Here is a 14,232-nt window from a genome sequence, read left to right as displayed (position 1 = left end):
CAGACATCCCTGAATGACCCGATAAAGACTAGATACAATAAGAGAATTTATACATTTACATCAGGCGCACACCACAGGCCAACATCACTGACAACACGAAACTCCGGCCTGGAAAATGGGAACAGAGCACCCCAAAATGTCAGCCTATGACAGAATCAATTCACAATTGCAAGTCCTTATCAACTCACACTTCAGCTCTCTGTTTAAATTTGCTGCATTTTAAAGGCCTTTTCTCACCCCTCGCCCTTGGCCTGAAGAGCGGGGATGATCACCTCCGGTGCCAGGCTGTCTGTCTGTGGTTTTATCTCCCCTGTACAAACGGCAGGTTTCAGCCAGCGGTGCGGCCTTCATGGAGGGTTGTGCTTTTGGCATCGTTCTCTCCTCAAGCCCATTAGTGGCTGAATGAGCGCGGCTGTCGTTGCTCAGCAGCTCGCTGCAGAGGGAAACTGGGACGGCCTATTGTGCTCGCTGGCCGCAGCCTACAGTTGTGGCACAGCACGGACTGGAGACGGACTTTGTCATGTGGCCTCTGACTTCAATCTAGAAATTGGCTCATAACTTAGAATCACTGATGTCTGCGCACAGCTACATAATACACTTTCCCCAGAATGGTGCCACCAATCTGAACTGTAGGAGTCGTGTCCATTTTGGAAGCCCATTAACTTTTTATTACAGTTGTTTTAGCTCTCAGCTATGGTAGCTGATAGGGTCTCACCCAGAAATGTGTGAGTGTTAAATAAAATAATATCTGATAAGGACAGTTATGACTGTGGTAGTGTTACTGCAGTAGTAGGCACAAGATTTCGTGCCATGAAGCTATAATTTTTGAACTTGATGAAACCAGCCATTGAAAACATCTGGCTCTAAATGTTTTTGCCATCATGACTAGCATTAAAACACAGTAGTGTGAGTGAGGAAGAGATGAAGAGTGGAAGCTTGGGATATAGTGGTAAAGATATTTACACACACTCAACGAGAGAAGTTCGCAGCAGTCTCAAATGTTTGGCAGATGTTTGTTACTAACTGCATCAAGTCTTACAACCCAGACCAGCACATCACTGTCGACAAGCAACTTTTTCCAACCAAGTCTCGCTGTTCTTTCCAGCAGTACATTCCCTCAAAACCCGACAAGTTTAGAATCAAGTTCTGGGTTGCATGTGAGTTGAAATCAAAATACATCCCATATCTTGGCAAGGACCTCAGTCGTCCCTCTGGGGAGAGACTGTCCGAGAATGTGGTGATTTCCACATTTGCAGAACAAAGGCAACCGTTCACACGTGATTAAGGATATTAGGTAAAAACAACTGGGCCAAATGGCCCCTCTCTGGGAGTTCTAGTGTTAAACAGGCAAAAAGGCATTACATTTACATTTACAGCATTTATCAGATGCTCTTTTTCCAGAGCAACTTACAATCAGTAGTTACAGGGACAGTCCCCCCTGGAGACACTCAGGGTTAAGTGTCTTGATCAGGGACACAGTGGTAGTAAGTGGGATTTGAACCTGGGTCTTCTGGTTCATAGGCGAGTGTGTTACCCACTAGGCTACCACCACCCCTCCATAATGGCCAAAAACACAAAAGAAACAAACAACCCGGTAGCATGTGACTGCTTTGTCATAACAACCATTTCCACGTTAATGCAGGAACTGATAACATATTTAAAAAAAGACCCCGATCACTCCTTTCTAATCAACAGGCTAACCGGTGCTGAGCGGCACAGAGCCGCCACACACCTCAAGCGTATTATCATGAATATTAATCTGAGTTCCAGGTTGGAACTAAGAGCGGTGTAATGAAGTCCCACCTGCGGCTTTGTGTATGGAGTTTGCGTGTTCTCCCCATGTTGCTGCGGGTTTCCTCCGGGTTCTCAGGTTTCCTCCTGCCGTCTGAAGGCAAGAACTGTAGGTGAGCTGATGACTGTTGAAGCTGAAGTTGAAGTTGAGCTTTATTGTCATTTCAGCTATATACATGTTTGACGGTACATAGTGAAACAAAATAACGTTTCTCTGGAACCTGGTGCTGCATGTAACATTTGAACGATTAGACAGGGTTACATTCTGACATAAAGTGCACATGTGTGACATAAAGTGGGGACACAGGCAGTGCAAGAGTAACATTTAACATAAAACGTGTACACAACAATGAGACAGACAGCGCTAAACAGGTGAAATGAATAATAAATATTGCTGTGCAAAATGGGACAGTGCATTAGTAGATGATATTACAGATAGAAATTCAAAATGGGACAGTGCATTAGTAGATGATATTACAGATAGAAATTCAAAATGGAACAGTGCATTAATAGATGATATACAGATAGAAATTCAAAATGGAACAGTGCATTAATAGATGATATACAGATAGATAATCATACAATAAAAAGAGGTAGTGTGTTTATGTGTGTGAGTGTATCAGTCCAGCGTGGAAAGTACCTGAATGTTCAGGTGTCTGATGGCTTGTGGGATGAAGCTGTTGCAGAGTCTGGTTCGGTACCTTTTTCCGGATGGTAGGTGAAGAGTGCATGTGAGGAATGTAGAGTCCTTCACAATGCTGGTGGCTTTCCTGATGCAGCATGTGTGGTAAATGGGAAGAGAGAGGGAAGAGACACTCCGATTCTCCTCACTATCTGCTGTAGGGTGTTGCAGTCTGATGCGGTGCAGTTCCCAAACCAGACAGTGATGCTGCTGGTAAGAATGCTCTCAATGGTCTCTCTGTAGAAGGTGGTGAGGATGGGCTTTCCTCTGCCTCCGCAGGTAGTAAAGATGCTGCTGGGCTTTCTTGGCTGTCGAGCTAGTGTTGAGATTCCAGGAGAGGCTCTCCTCTAAATTAACACAGAGGAACTTTGTGTTCTTGACTATTTCCACACAAGATCTGCCAATGTTCAGTGGAGAGTGGTCCCTTCGTTGTTTTGCAAATTTAACAATCTTCTCCTTTGTTCACATTCAGAAACAGATTGTTGACCTCACATCAGTCCATCAGTCGTTGCACCTCCTCTCTGTATGCTGACTCATCGTTTTTGCTGATGAGACCCACCACGTTCGAACTTGATGATTTGGATGGAGCTGTGTATCGCTGCACAGTCGTGGGTCAGCAGGGTGAACAGCATTGGACTGAGCACACAGCCCTGAGGAATGCCAGTGCTCAGTGTGCTGGAGATGCTGTTGTCGTTCCGGACAGACTGAGGTCTCTCAGTCAGTCTATGTACAGCATTTGTGCATATGTGTCCTTATTGTCCAGATGGGTGAGGGTCAGATGCAGGGTGGTGGCGATGGCACCAGCGGGATGCCTTCTGGTGGGTTCTGGTGGGTTGTTGCCCCACCCTGAATGCCGGAGTAGGATCCTGCAGCCACGACACTAATTAGAAATAAGCGGTTATGGGAGATAATTTATAATTGTATTTATTATCTTTTGACAAAATAGTATTTATTATTGTTCTGATGTCACTTTTCTCTGGTTTTGGTTTGAGGAAGCAGCCATACTGTAGTTAAAATATAAGACATTGTGCTGCAAATGCACATCAATTTAATTAAAATGATGCTTTAACCTCTGTTTTGGAAGTGCATGTGCTTGGATGTCACAGGAAGCTCCGGAGATTGATGTTGGTTCTCTTTTGTGGTTTTTTGATTGGATTTTATTGTTGATCCTCACTGTCACATCTGCATTGAGTGCATTTTATGTCTTCTGTGTGGCAACTAAAGGCAGGTCACTCAGAATTTTCTGTCTCTTTTTTCAGCGCCGCATCCCGTCTGAGTGGAAAATGCCTTCGGCGCACCGTCTGCACCGTTAAATCCCTCTGTTTATCATGGCCTTCGTCAGTATTAACCGCTCCCAGGATAATGAATGGCCGTGTAAGCGATATTCACTTGTGTGTTTCACAAAAGGAACTTTTCTTTTCCTCCTTGACCCTTTACTTCTCCATCCCTGTGGCTGTGAAATCCATTACAGTGTCATCATCAGCGGAGCCCAGCCTTTCACCTCTGAGGTTTAACAATAACACCTCTGAGGTGTGTTTGCATGGGATGGATGTTGAGTGTGTGTAGCAGATGAGGACGATGTAACTCAATCGTCCCGCGTGTGGCGGGGCATATCCTACAGGCTCGCACCATGAGGAGATCCAGGGGGAAAGGGTCACACCCCCTGCCCCAGAAATCCGAACCGACTGCCCTAACCCTTACACAAAGCCCTCACCCCACCCAGTTGCAATAAATCCACCCTTAACCCCCTGCCTCCTCTGTTTATCAAGTCAAGGCGGGTGATGGGCTGAGAACGTTGGGGACAGAAATATGAAAAATAGAGCGTGTTTTCTTTACCTGATTAGTGCACCGCGGCGTGCAGTTGGTGTTTTCGTGGCTGGCTGACCCGCCTTGTGCTGCGAGGCCCGGCGCGTAATGACCCGCTACCGGCCCTGTTCGAACTTTTCCTCTAAAAAGGCAAAAGCCAACGCAAGGAGGAAAAGTCGGTTGCTGCAGCGACCGGGTAATATATCACTGTGTGCCCAGCCGTGGGGCAAGGGAGAGTTTCACGGTGAAGCCCTGGCCACCCCACGGCGAAGCAGAATGGATGGGTTGGCAGCGAACAGAATCAGAAAAAGGAGGGAAAACACAGCACCGGTCCCGGCTCCGCCATCACAGAGGACCCAAAATAAATGGTGTTGTGTTGCCTTGTGCTCCTGCAGACTAAATACTAACATACTAAAGCATTAAAGCAAGCAAAAAAATACACACACACACACACACACACACACACACACGCATAAATCCATACAAAACACACTACTTCCAATATCTCAGCAGGTTCTTTTTTAATAGTCTGTTATGCGGACAACTGTCTGGCCAATTTATGTTTTTTTGTATCCAGATATAATTTCTCACTTAGGTCAAAGGTCATTCTGAGACACAGAAGGAGGTCATATGTATTACCCCATATGTAGGGTTATATGTATTTTATACTATAAAATATGCAGTACAGGCCAAAAGTTTGGACACACCTTCTCATTTAATATGTATTCTTTATTTTCATGACCATTTACATTGGTAGATTCTCACTGAAGGCATCAAAACTATGAGTGAACACATGTGGAGTTATGTACTTAATAAAAAGTGGAGACCTGGCCTCCACCATCACCGGACCTGAACCCAATCGAGATGGTTTGGGGTGAGCTGGACCGCAGAGTGAAGGCAAAGGGTCCAACAAGTGCTAAACACCTCTGGGAACTCCTTCAAGACTGTTGGAAAACCATTTCAGGTGATGACCTCTTGAAGCTCATCGAGAGAATGGCAAGAGTGTGCAAAGCAGTAATCAGAGCAAAGAAACTAGAATATAAAACATGTTTTCAGTTATTTCACCCTTTTTTGTTAAGTACATAACTCCACATGTGTTCATTCATAGTTTTGATCCCTTCAGACAGAATCTACCATCGTAAATGGTCATGAAAATAAAGAAAACATAGACATTTTGGGCTGTAACTCTGTGTGTGTGTGTGTGTGTGTGTGTGTGTGTGTGTGTGTCTATATATATATATTATGGCAAGCCAAACAGGAAATAAATAATATATATATTGACAGGGAACTGAAGATTTGGAATGAAAGTCTGAATATATTGAATGAAACCCGAATATATGGAATGAAAGTCTGAATATATATATATATTCTGTTCATATATATAGTCATGACACAAAAGCACAAAAGTGACTAAAGTGACCCATCTCACTGTGTGACAGTTGCCATGACAGAGATTTGGTCTCCTGGTGTAAACATTTTACATTTACATTTACAGCATTTATCAGACGCTCTTATCCAGAGCGACTTACAATCAGTAGTTACAGGGACAGTCACCTCTGGAGCAACTTAGGGTTAAGTGTCTTGCTCAGGGACACAATGGTAGTAAGTGGGATTTGAACCTGGGTCTTCTGGTTCATAGGCGAGTGTGTTACCCACTAGGCTAACAGCATGGCAGGCAACCCACACTGAATACCGGGCGCCACAATTAAACTCTAATATCTGATGTAGCGCTTTGGCAGCATCCGATTGGACGTCAGCACTGTCTACTGCACAATGCCAAGTATCCTTGTGTTGTTTCTTGTAAGTCACTCACTTGTCTATATCACACACGTCTTAACTGAAGGCAGCCGGTCCGAGTCGTGCGAACTGATAGCAGCGGTTTCTTCTCTCGGTCAACGCCACTGCAGTTCATTGATGAGACTCCCAAGACACCAGTTAGAAGACGCAGGTCTATAACAGCTTGTTAAGTGCTTTTTATTTCCACTTTCACTTTTGCTTGTGGGGTTGTTGTTCTTCTGTTCATAAGTATTATTTTTATAGGAGTCTAATCATAGGAGTCATAGTCACAGAGCAGAATTGTGTGTTTAGCATATTTTATCTTTCAAATCCCACAAGCAACAATTATAATTCTTATAATGAACAAATGTATCATAGAATAGCATTCCAATTAAGTTAAATAAATAAGAATTCATTACAAGTTAAAAGAGGGAAATAACATTTTTTTAGACTAGGACTTACTGAAGGACTTACCTGCTATCATTGCATTGCCAATTGTAATGCTCTTCAGATGTGTGAATTTTGGTATCGCACAGACTCTGAACGGCAAGGGATGTTTTTTTATTAGCAAATTAACAAACAAAACAGGTATGAAAGTAATTATGAATACAAATACCATCTAGGTTTACATCATATAAGGAGCACAGCAAAAAACGTAGAGAATCAAAAACATTATACATATATATATAGAACCCATGCTTTAAAAAAACAACCTATAGAATCTACCCGATAAAAGTGAGGTAACAATTTGCACACATTTTTTTTTGCATTCAGTTGGGAGAGTGTTAGACTGAAGATCTAAAGGTCCCCAGCAAAGCTTGTTGGACTGTGTACATTAAATTTTTTATTGGGACAGTGTGGTGGTCTAGCAGATAAGGAAGCGGCCCCCTTTATCAGAAGGTTGCCAAGGTGCCACTGAGCAAAGTACCGTCCCCACACACTGCTCGCCGGACACCTGTCATGGCTGCCACTGCTCACCAAGGTGACGGGCTAAATGCAGAGGACACATTTCGTGGCGTCATCGTGTGATGTTTTTCACAATGACAGTCACTTCACTTTTCATGGCTACAGGGTGAAGGAATCGGGCTGCCGTGAGAATAGTTTTTGGGCAAATTTCAGCAACAGTAGGATCCAAAGCAGACGAGGAGTGGGCTGAAACGCGTCGGGGGACAGGCGGGTTTTCGACAACGTTGAAGGAGAAGGGAAACAGGCGAGGGCAAATCATGACGCGTGTTCAGTCGGAGGAAAGGCGAGCAGCTAAAGAGGATCGAGTTCACTACTGAAGAGCGGGCGAGGTTCCAACGCGGCGATGTTGAAGGTTCATGCCGCTCGACCACCACAAACCACCATTGCCAGCAGTGGCTGTGAAGTGCCCCTCTGCCAGCCAGACTGGCATCAGCCATGCACTGGCACGAGGGCCCAAATTAATGAGACTCTGCCTGACACCGATATGCAGGCCGACGTGCTAATCAGGATGTGGCCGCGTGGCACAGCAGCTGTAATTAACCCGTCGGGGCAGGGGTTCAGTGGAGATCCTGACACACACACACACACACACACACACACACAATAGATAAACAAGCTATAGGCAAGCTTTAATGTGGCATTCGTGATGCCTCATTTACTGCTCTAATACGATACACTATGGGCACCCACCTTTGCTAGCCATTGATCTCTAATGATGGTTAAAGCGCAGTTTGAGGAACAGAGCAGACCATTTGATTGGTTGGGTTCGTTTGGAGAGAGCGAGCGTGAAGGAGAATTCCCGTTCACAGCGCAGAAACACGGATTTCCCCAAAGAACGTGACCCCCACAGGCTGCGTGTTGCATATGCAGTGCTGCATGTAGGGAGTAATGATCGCTTATCACTTTACTGACTTGTTCATTACAGATGTCCGGAGGGGATGCTGTTTTTTCCCCAGCATGACAAGTTCCCTGACAATGGCAGCAAAATAATAAAAGATTCCTTATGAAAGATGTTTTCTTATCTTGCCACAAAACTATTTATTCACCCATTCAAACCCCTCAAACCTGCAGAGGAGTTGGGGACACTGTGGTGTTATGCATCTTACCGATGACTTCTTGGCTTATTGTGACATTTAATAATGTGCATTCCAGAACTGGGTAAGGGGCAATATGGGTGGTTGGAACCTAATGGGTCAGACACTCACAGATGAAACAGAAGAGCACAAATTCACAGGTTCAAACCCCACTTACACCAATGTGAGCAAGACACTTAACCCTGACTGTCTCCAGGGGGACTGTCCCTGTCACTACTGGTTGTAAGTCGCTCTGTATAAGGGCGTCTGACAAATGCCATAAATGTAAAGTTTTAACAAGACAGTGAAATATAGCACTAATTATTGCTGCATTACCATCCAGTTGTCAGAATTAACTGAATATTTTGCTACTTCAGAATAATCTGCTGTCTGCGTCATAGTGCCACATCCACATCTCTGGTCCTCATTCATCTCTGGAGCATTTTTTCCCCCAATTAGAGTCTTGTCTATGTAAAATTATTAGCATATAATAATCTTTTCCCGTTTTAAGTCGATCTTATCGCGAAGGATACGCTTCCTTTGCAGCAACTGCCGTGTTCTAAAAAAAAATCCATGTAATGAATTATGGGAATGGTTGGATCACAAAAAAGGCCGTATTTGCAGGCTGTATTTAAAGCAGCGTCTCTGAATTGGGACTTTGTTGTCACGCTGCTTATGACTCATTCTGTCCCCAGAAGTGTGCAGCTAACGCATTCCGACTTTACAAAAATACAGTGATTTAATGTTGTTGCTGCGGATGAAAATGCAATATTGATTTCGTTTCTCTAAATTCTGCATACTGCACGCACCTTTAACAGCCCAGGCGCCCGTTCCTTGTATTTATTCCACGGACTTGCCGCATTAACAACATGCAGTTACTGAATAATAAAAAGATGATGGTCTATGGCCTAAACCTGCAGAAGTTTTCACATTTTTATTCAGTGCCTGGCAGCTTTTTTCTGAAGCGGAGCTTCAAACACCTCGATTCCTGTGATGCAGGTGTCGGTTCGGTTTCTCTCCTCTCCCGGCCATCTTTCGCGATCTTTCAATTTTCTGCAGTGCCGAAAAGCTTTTTAATTTACGTTCCGCATATGCTTATCAGCGTACATCTCTCTTACTGCCTCCCTCCCTCTTCCTCTAAGCCATTTTAATACCAGCCTGGTTCTTCCTTTGTTTCTTTTTCCACGGCTCCCTCCCTCCAGTCCCCGCTCGGCGTGCGTTTGTGGCTCCGCCGCCGTAAATCAGGCCAGCTCTGATATACGGCGGCCAGCCCTGCCTGCTAATGCGGCCGTCCCCTGGCTGACAGCTTTAGGCCCCCTCTATTACACTTGAGCCGGGATTTACAGGCCCTCAGACGCACCCTGTATTTCATCCGGCGATCCTGATCTCCCCGAACCGTCGGCGATGAAATGAAGACAATGGTTTAATAGGGAGGAACGAGGCCTGGCGCGGCGGCTGAGAGCGGTTGTGCAGGGGACAGCAGGAGATCCATCAAGGTGTTTACCAGGCGGGAGATCGGATCTCCTTGCACATCATGGTTGCTATGGATTGTGTATCGGGCCTTCTGCTGGAGACAGGCGTGGCCATATTTCCTACTATATGTAAGATGGAGCCTATGGGGAGCATTTGCTGCCGCCAGCTTTTATGTCTTCTGGATTTATAGGAATAAACAGACAGGTACAAGATGGGACTGTTTGCTTTTTATCATCTAGCCTGTTTTGATGACACTTCCCTCTTCCTATTTCTGCCCACATCACACACAGCATCTGCACATTATCCATCTTCTCCGACCAGGCTCAGGAACTCAGTGACTTCCAGACCATCAGGCAGAGGATCTGTGATTGGTGAACTAGTGAATGTTACCTTGGTGAACAGTGGTGACCTAGTGGGTAAGGAAGCGGACTTGTATCCGGAAGGTTGTAGGTTTGAATCCTGAACTGCCAAGGTGCCACTGAGGTGCCACTGAGCAAAGCACCATCCCACACGCTGCTCCTCGGGCACCTTTCATGGCTGCCCACTGCTCACCAAGGGTGATGGTTAAATGCAGAGGACACAGTTCATGTGTGGCATGGTGTGTATCACAATGTCTAAACTAGCACGTTCATTCCCCATGTACTTATACCGCGTGGGGAATACCGAGCATTCCAAGTTTAATAATTCAACAGGATCGCTGATTCATTGTCGTCCCCTGTGAGTCCCAAGCACCACTTTTCCCGTCACATCATTATAGCCGTTCGGTACTTTTCCTCCCCTTCTGCAGGGGTTGAAAGCTCCCAGTGCTCTGAAAGTGATTTACTGCTGTAGAGAATCTGACACTGAAATACTGACAGCTGATGTACAGACACTCAACTCTCTCTGTCTTACACACACACAGACACACACACATTGGATCAATCCAATATCCTCTGAAGACAAGACAAAAGTTCAACATTTTGCATTGTTAAAGTGTATGCTGCATAATTTAAGATAATTAAAACTGTAATAAGTTTTGGTAGCTACAGACATATAATAAATCTATATAATTCTAAATATAAATCTATGTTGAAGATTTAAAAAAAATGAAATTGCGAAACCAAATGTTCTTTTTCAAAATATTCAGATAGTTTGAGATGCTCGAGCACATCATGCTGACAAAAGTAAAGTATTACTAGTGATAGTAACCCCTGTATTCTATGTGTATGTCTGCTTCAACAGATCACCTTCTTCATGCTGCTATCAGCGGTGTGTGTGATGCTGAACCTGGCCGGGTCCATACTGTCCTGCCAGAACGCCCAGTTGGTCAACTCCCTGGAGGACTGTCAGCTGGTGAGAGACCCCTTCCGTGCTCCTCTAATCGATCCACAGAGCCCCAAGTTCTGCCGCCGGCACAGGACAAATAAATATTAATGCCAGACACGGCATGTCGTTATTAATATTACCACTCTGTGCCGCCTGTCGTCCCGATTGCCCAGTGGTGCCGCAGTTTAATTATTAAGAAAAACATAATCATCCGCCATCTGGGGAAAGGTCCCTCCATTCGTCTGCCACGGAGGCCTTCATTTCCATTCCAGCGAGGAGCACCGAGCCCGATCCAATTTCTTGGCATGCACCTTTCCCCATGCCAGCGTGCACGGGCTGACATTAATATGACAAGCGGCCCAGTGCAGACGTGTGAACGGAGTCCCTTGCCTGCAGTCACGTTGCAAGGCAAACAGGCGCCACCTATATAATGACACTGAGGAATGTGAGGAATTGGCTAAACTCTTATGGGGTCAAACACGCACCCCGTGCAAACTTTTGCACCCCGTTTTGGGCTGTCCGTCACGTTTCTGGTGGTGTGTTGCTTGTTTTCTCACCATGCCCTTGCGTCCGGAAACCAATGGTTTTGAATGAGTTTCACTGTCGTAGGAGTGGTGCTTTATAAATGAGGTGTGAGTGGGCATGGTGTCAATGCATTGCTAGTTTAAGGCAGGGGAATTAGACATGTTTGTTGGTCTAAAGCTTAATGTAAAGTGAGTGGTGTGTCATTAAAAATATTTGAATGATTAAAAAAACAGGCCTGTTTGATCTGATTTCCCTGTAAAAATGCCATTTTAACAGCAATCCACTACTGATTGGGGAGTAACTGTGCCCCTGTCATATCCACACACGCCTTTGGGTTCGTTTTTTCTTCCTTTTCCGTTTCACTGGCTTTGACCCTTGTGCCGGTTCTTTTGTGTTTGAAATAAAATCCCTTTTTGCCCCGATGTCCTGCTTCTGCACCTTCTTCCCTCTTGGACCCCAAGTCGTGACAGTAACATGTTACATGCAATGACCTTATGTAAATTAATTACAAAACTTTGTAATTGTAATCAGTTATTCAAGGAAAAGGGATAATTAAAATACAGTTATTTATTAAAGTGGTGAGAAGGGTGGAGGAACTCTAACCAACCATAAAGTTCCTCACATTATTCTTTGATTTTAAATGTTAAATGTTTGATTTAGCAGTGATTTGTAACCATATGATCTTACATGAGTCCGGAAAACTGATCTTGTGATGGCTGTTATTATATTATCTTTATTAAAGAGATGAACTGAAAGGAGTTCGTAACTATTCAGTGTTTTGTACTGCTATTTAAGGTAAACACTTCCAGATTACAACATTTAAAAATTTTAACAGTTAAGAATATTCATTCATCATTTACAAAAGTATTCAAAAAGTAATCATTTTTTACTTTGATATAGTAATTGATATAGTAATATATCATAGTAATATATATAGTAATTACACTACTATTAAATTTTAAATAGGGTTGTAATTGTAACAAATTACATTTCCAATGTAATCTTCCAAACACTGGGTGAGATGCCAACAACATACCTTTGAATAATAAGAGTGTTAGGATAATCTCCTTCCTCACTGTCATAAAAAGAACAAAATGGAACCGGAACACCAGTAAATGCTTTTGCTGCTTTCCACTTTGTGCCCTGTGTTCGATCAGAATACAGCACACAGTCTGAAATTTCTGCAAAATAAGCAAGTTTCAATACAATAATTTAAACCCTATTTAGGATTTTGTTAGCTTTAGTTAAAAATACAAAAAACCAATAATGGGGGTGGATTCACATCTAGACCAACAGGATTATTTGAATACCGAGTGAAAGCCACAGTGTGCGCATGCTGCCCAATATGTTGCCTGAATGTCTGCTCATAAAGGGATTGTTATAGCAGCAGATACAGACCAAGCCTCCAGCTCCTCTTTTTTCCTAACTGCACTTGTTCATTGTGTGTGGTTTATCTGCACCGCGGCTGGCCCACAACGGTCTCGGCGCTTGATGGGTTCCCCACGTTCTGCAACTCGCCCATGTGATCAGAGGGAATTCAGGCCTCGTCTGACGGAGGAAAAACTAATCATATTGACTCAAACTGACTTAGCAGCAAAAAGCTTCTCTGTTCTCTGTATTTTAGGGAAATATTGAAAAGTCCCCCCACCTCCCCTCTCGACTTACCACCCAGGCCCCTTCTTTTGTAAATCCACCCAGGAAAAAAAGAACTTCCTATAATCGTTTCCATTTAACCAATGAGCCGTTTCCTCAAATGGCTATGACTATTAATTGGTCATTGGCGTTCATCATGCAACAATAATTATTTTATTGATTTAATTTCTTCTGCCCCTAAATGCAATTAAACACTTGGAATGCTCTCAGCCCTGCAGAGGAGAATGCAAACAATGTGAGGTGATTTTAATTCTGTTCGTTTCCATTCCATTTGTGCCGCGCCCAACTGGGAGGGAAAGTGGATTATACTTCTGTTCACAAAGGCAAGGTGCAGGAATTACATTACAGCCTAGCACGTTATAACCAAAACTGTAATGGTGTAAGAAAAATAGAGGTAACAATGTACCAGACCTCCCTTGCAGCTTTTCCTGGCTTGGTTGTCATCGGTATTAGTGTGGTGGTCCTAAAACCGGACATCCAGTGAAAGCGGCATTCTTGCCAGGGTTCAGCACAAAAAGTGACCGTGGTGAACGTAAAAGAAAAGTGAAGTGATTGTCACATGTGATACACAGTAGCACAGCACACGATGCACACAGTGAAATTTGTCCTCTGCATTTAACCCATCACTGTGCACCACATTTTATATCTTATTATTTCAGTCAACAAAGTTAAACGTAGGTCTATATAACCGGCTTAAGCCTTAAAACATGGAATCACCTCCATGTGCTGTATTTACGTCTTGGGAATCCATGTGCAAGTTTCAATGTGTCCCAAGTCTCCACAACCCGTTTCCTAAAACCTCAGTTACTCCACCTCTTCAGACTATTTCATTTTTGTCCAGTTCAAAGATGAGGGGAGACTTTTGACAGACAGCTGTCTGTCTGCCACTGAACGTCCTCACATGCTGTGTGTGTTTATGTGGCCTGTAGACTGTTAGCAGTGGGGTGAGGTTCAGGCCATCTGGCAGCACTTTCCCGCTGACCTCACTGAGGTGACACTTCAGACCTGTGTGACCTGACCTCAGCATGCATCTGTGAAGGTGTGTTTTTCACAAATCTTCATCTCACAGAGTGTTCTGAAGGTATAATTTCTGCTGTCTTTCCTCCTGAGCAACTTTGTATCTTCCTCTCAGTTTTCAAAAACCTACACCACAGTTAAATAAAGTTGATCTACTGCAGCCTA

The 14,232-nt window shown here is 44.0% G+C and overlaps 1 protein-coding gene across 2 annotated transcripts in view; it reads left to right on the top strand.

Annotated features, from left to right (window-relative positions):
* fam189a1 (family with sequence similarity 189 member A1) overlaps positions 1-14,232 on the top strand; it is a 110,021-nt gene that overhangs the window by 68,290 nt on the left and 27,499 nt on the right. For both annotated transcript variants that reach the window (XM_028956578.1, XM_028956577.1), the window contains exon 3: positions 10,789-10,899. In XM_028956578.1, the coding sequence (XP_028812411.1) occupies positions 10,789-10,899 (111 nt within the window). The remainder of the gene's footprint in view (positions 1-10,788; positions 10,900-14,232) is intronic.

Source organism: Denticeps clupeoides, chromosome 16, assembly GCF_900700375.1.
Source record: "Denticeps clupeoides chromosome 16, fDenClu1.1, whole genome shotgun sequence".
Taxonomy (NCBI): domain Eukaryota; kingdom Metazoa; phylum Chordata; class Actinopteri; order Clupeiformes; family Denticipitidae; genus Denticeps; species Denticeps clupeoides.
The sequence above is the reverse complement of the archived record's forward strand: the minus strand, read 5'-3'. Positions and strand labels throughout refer to the sequence as shown.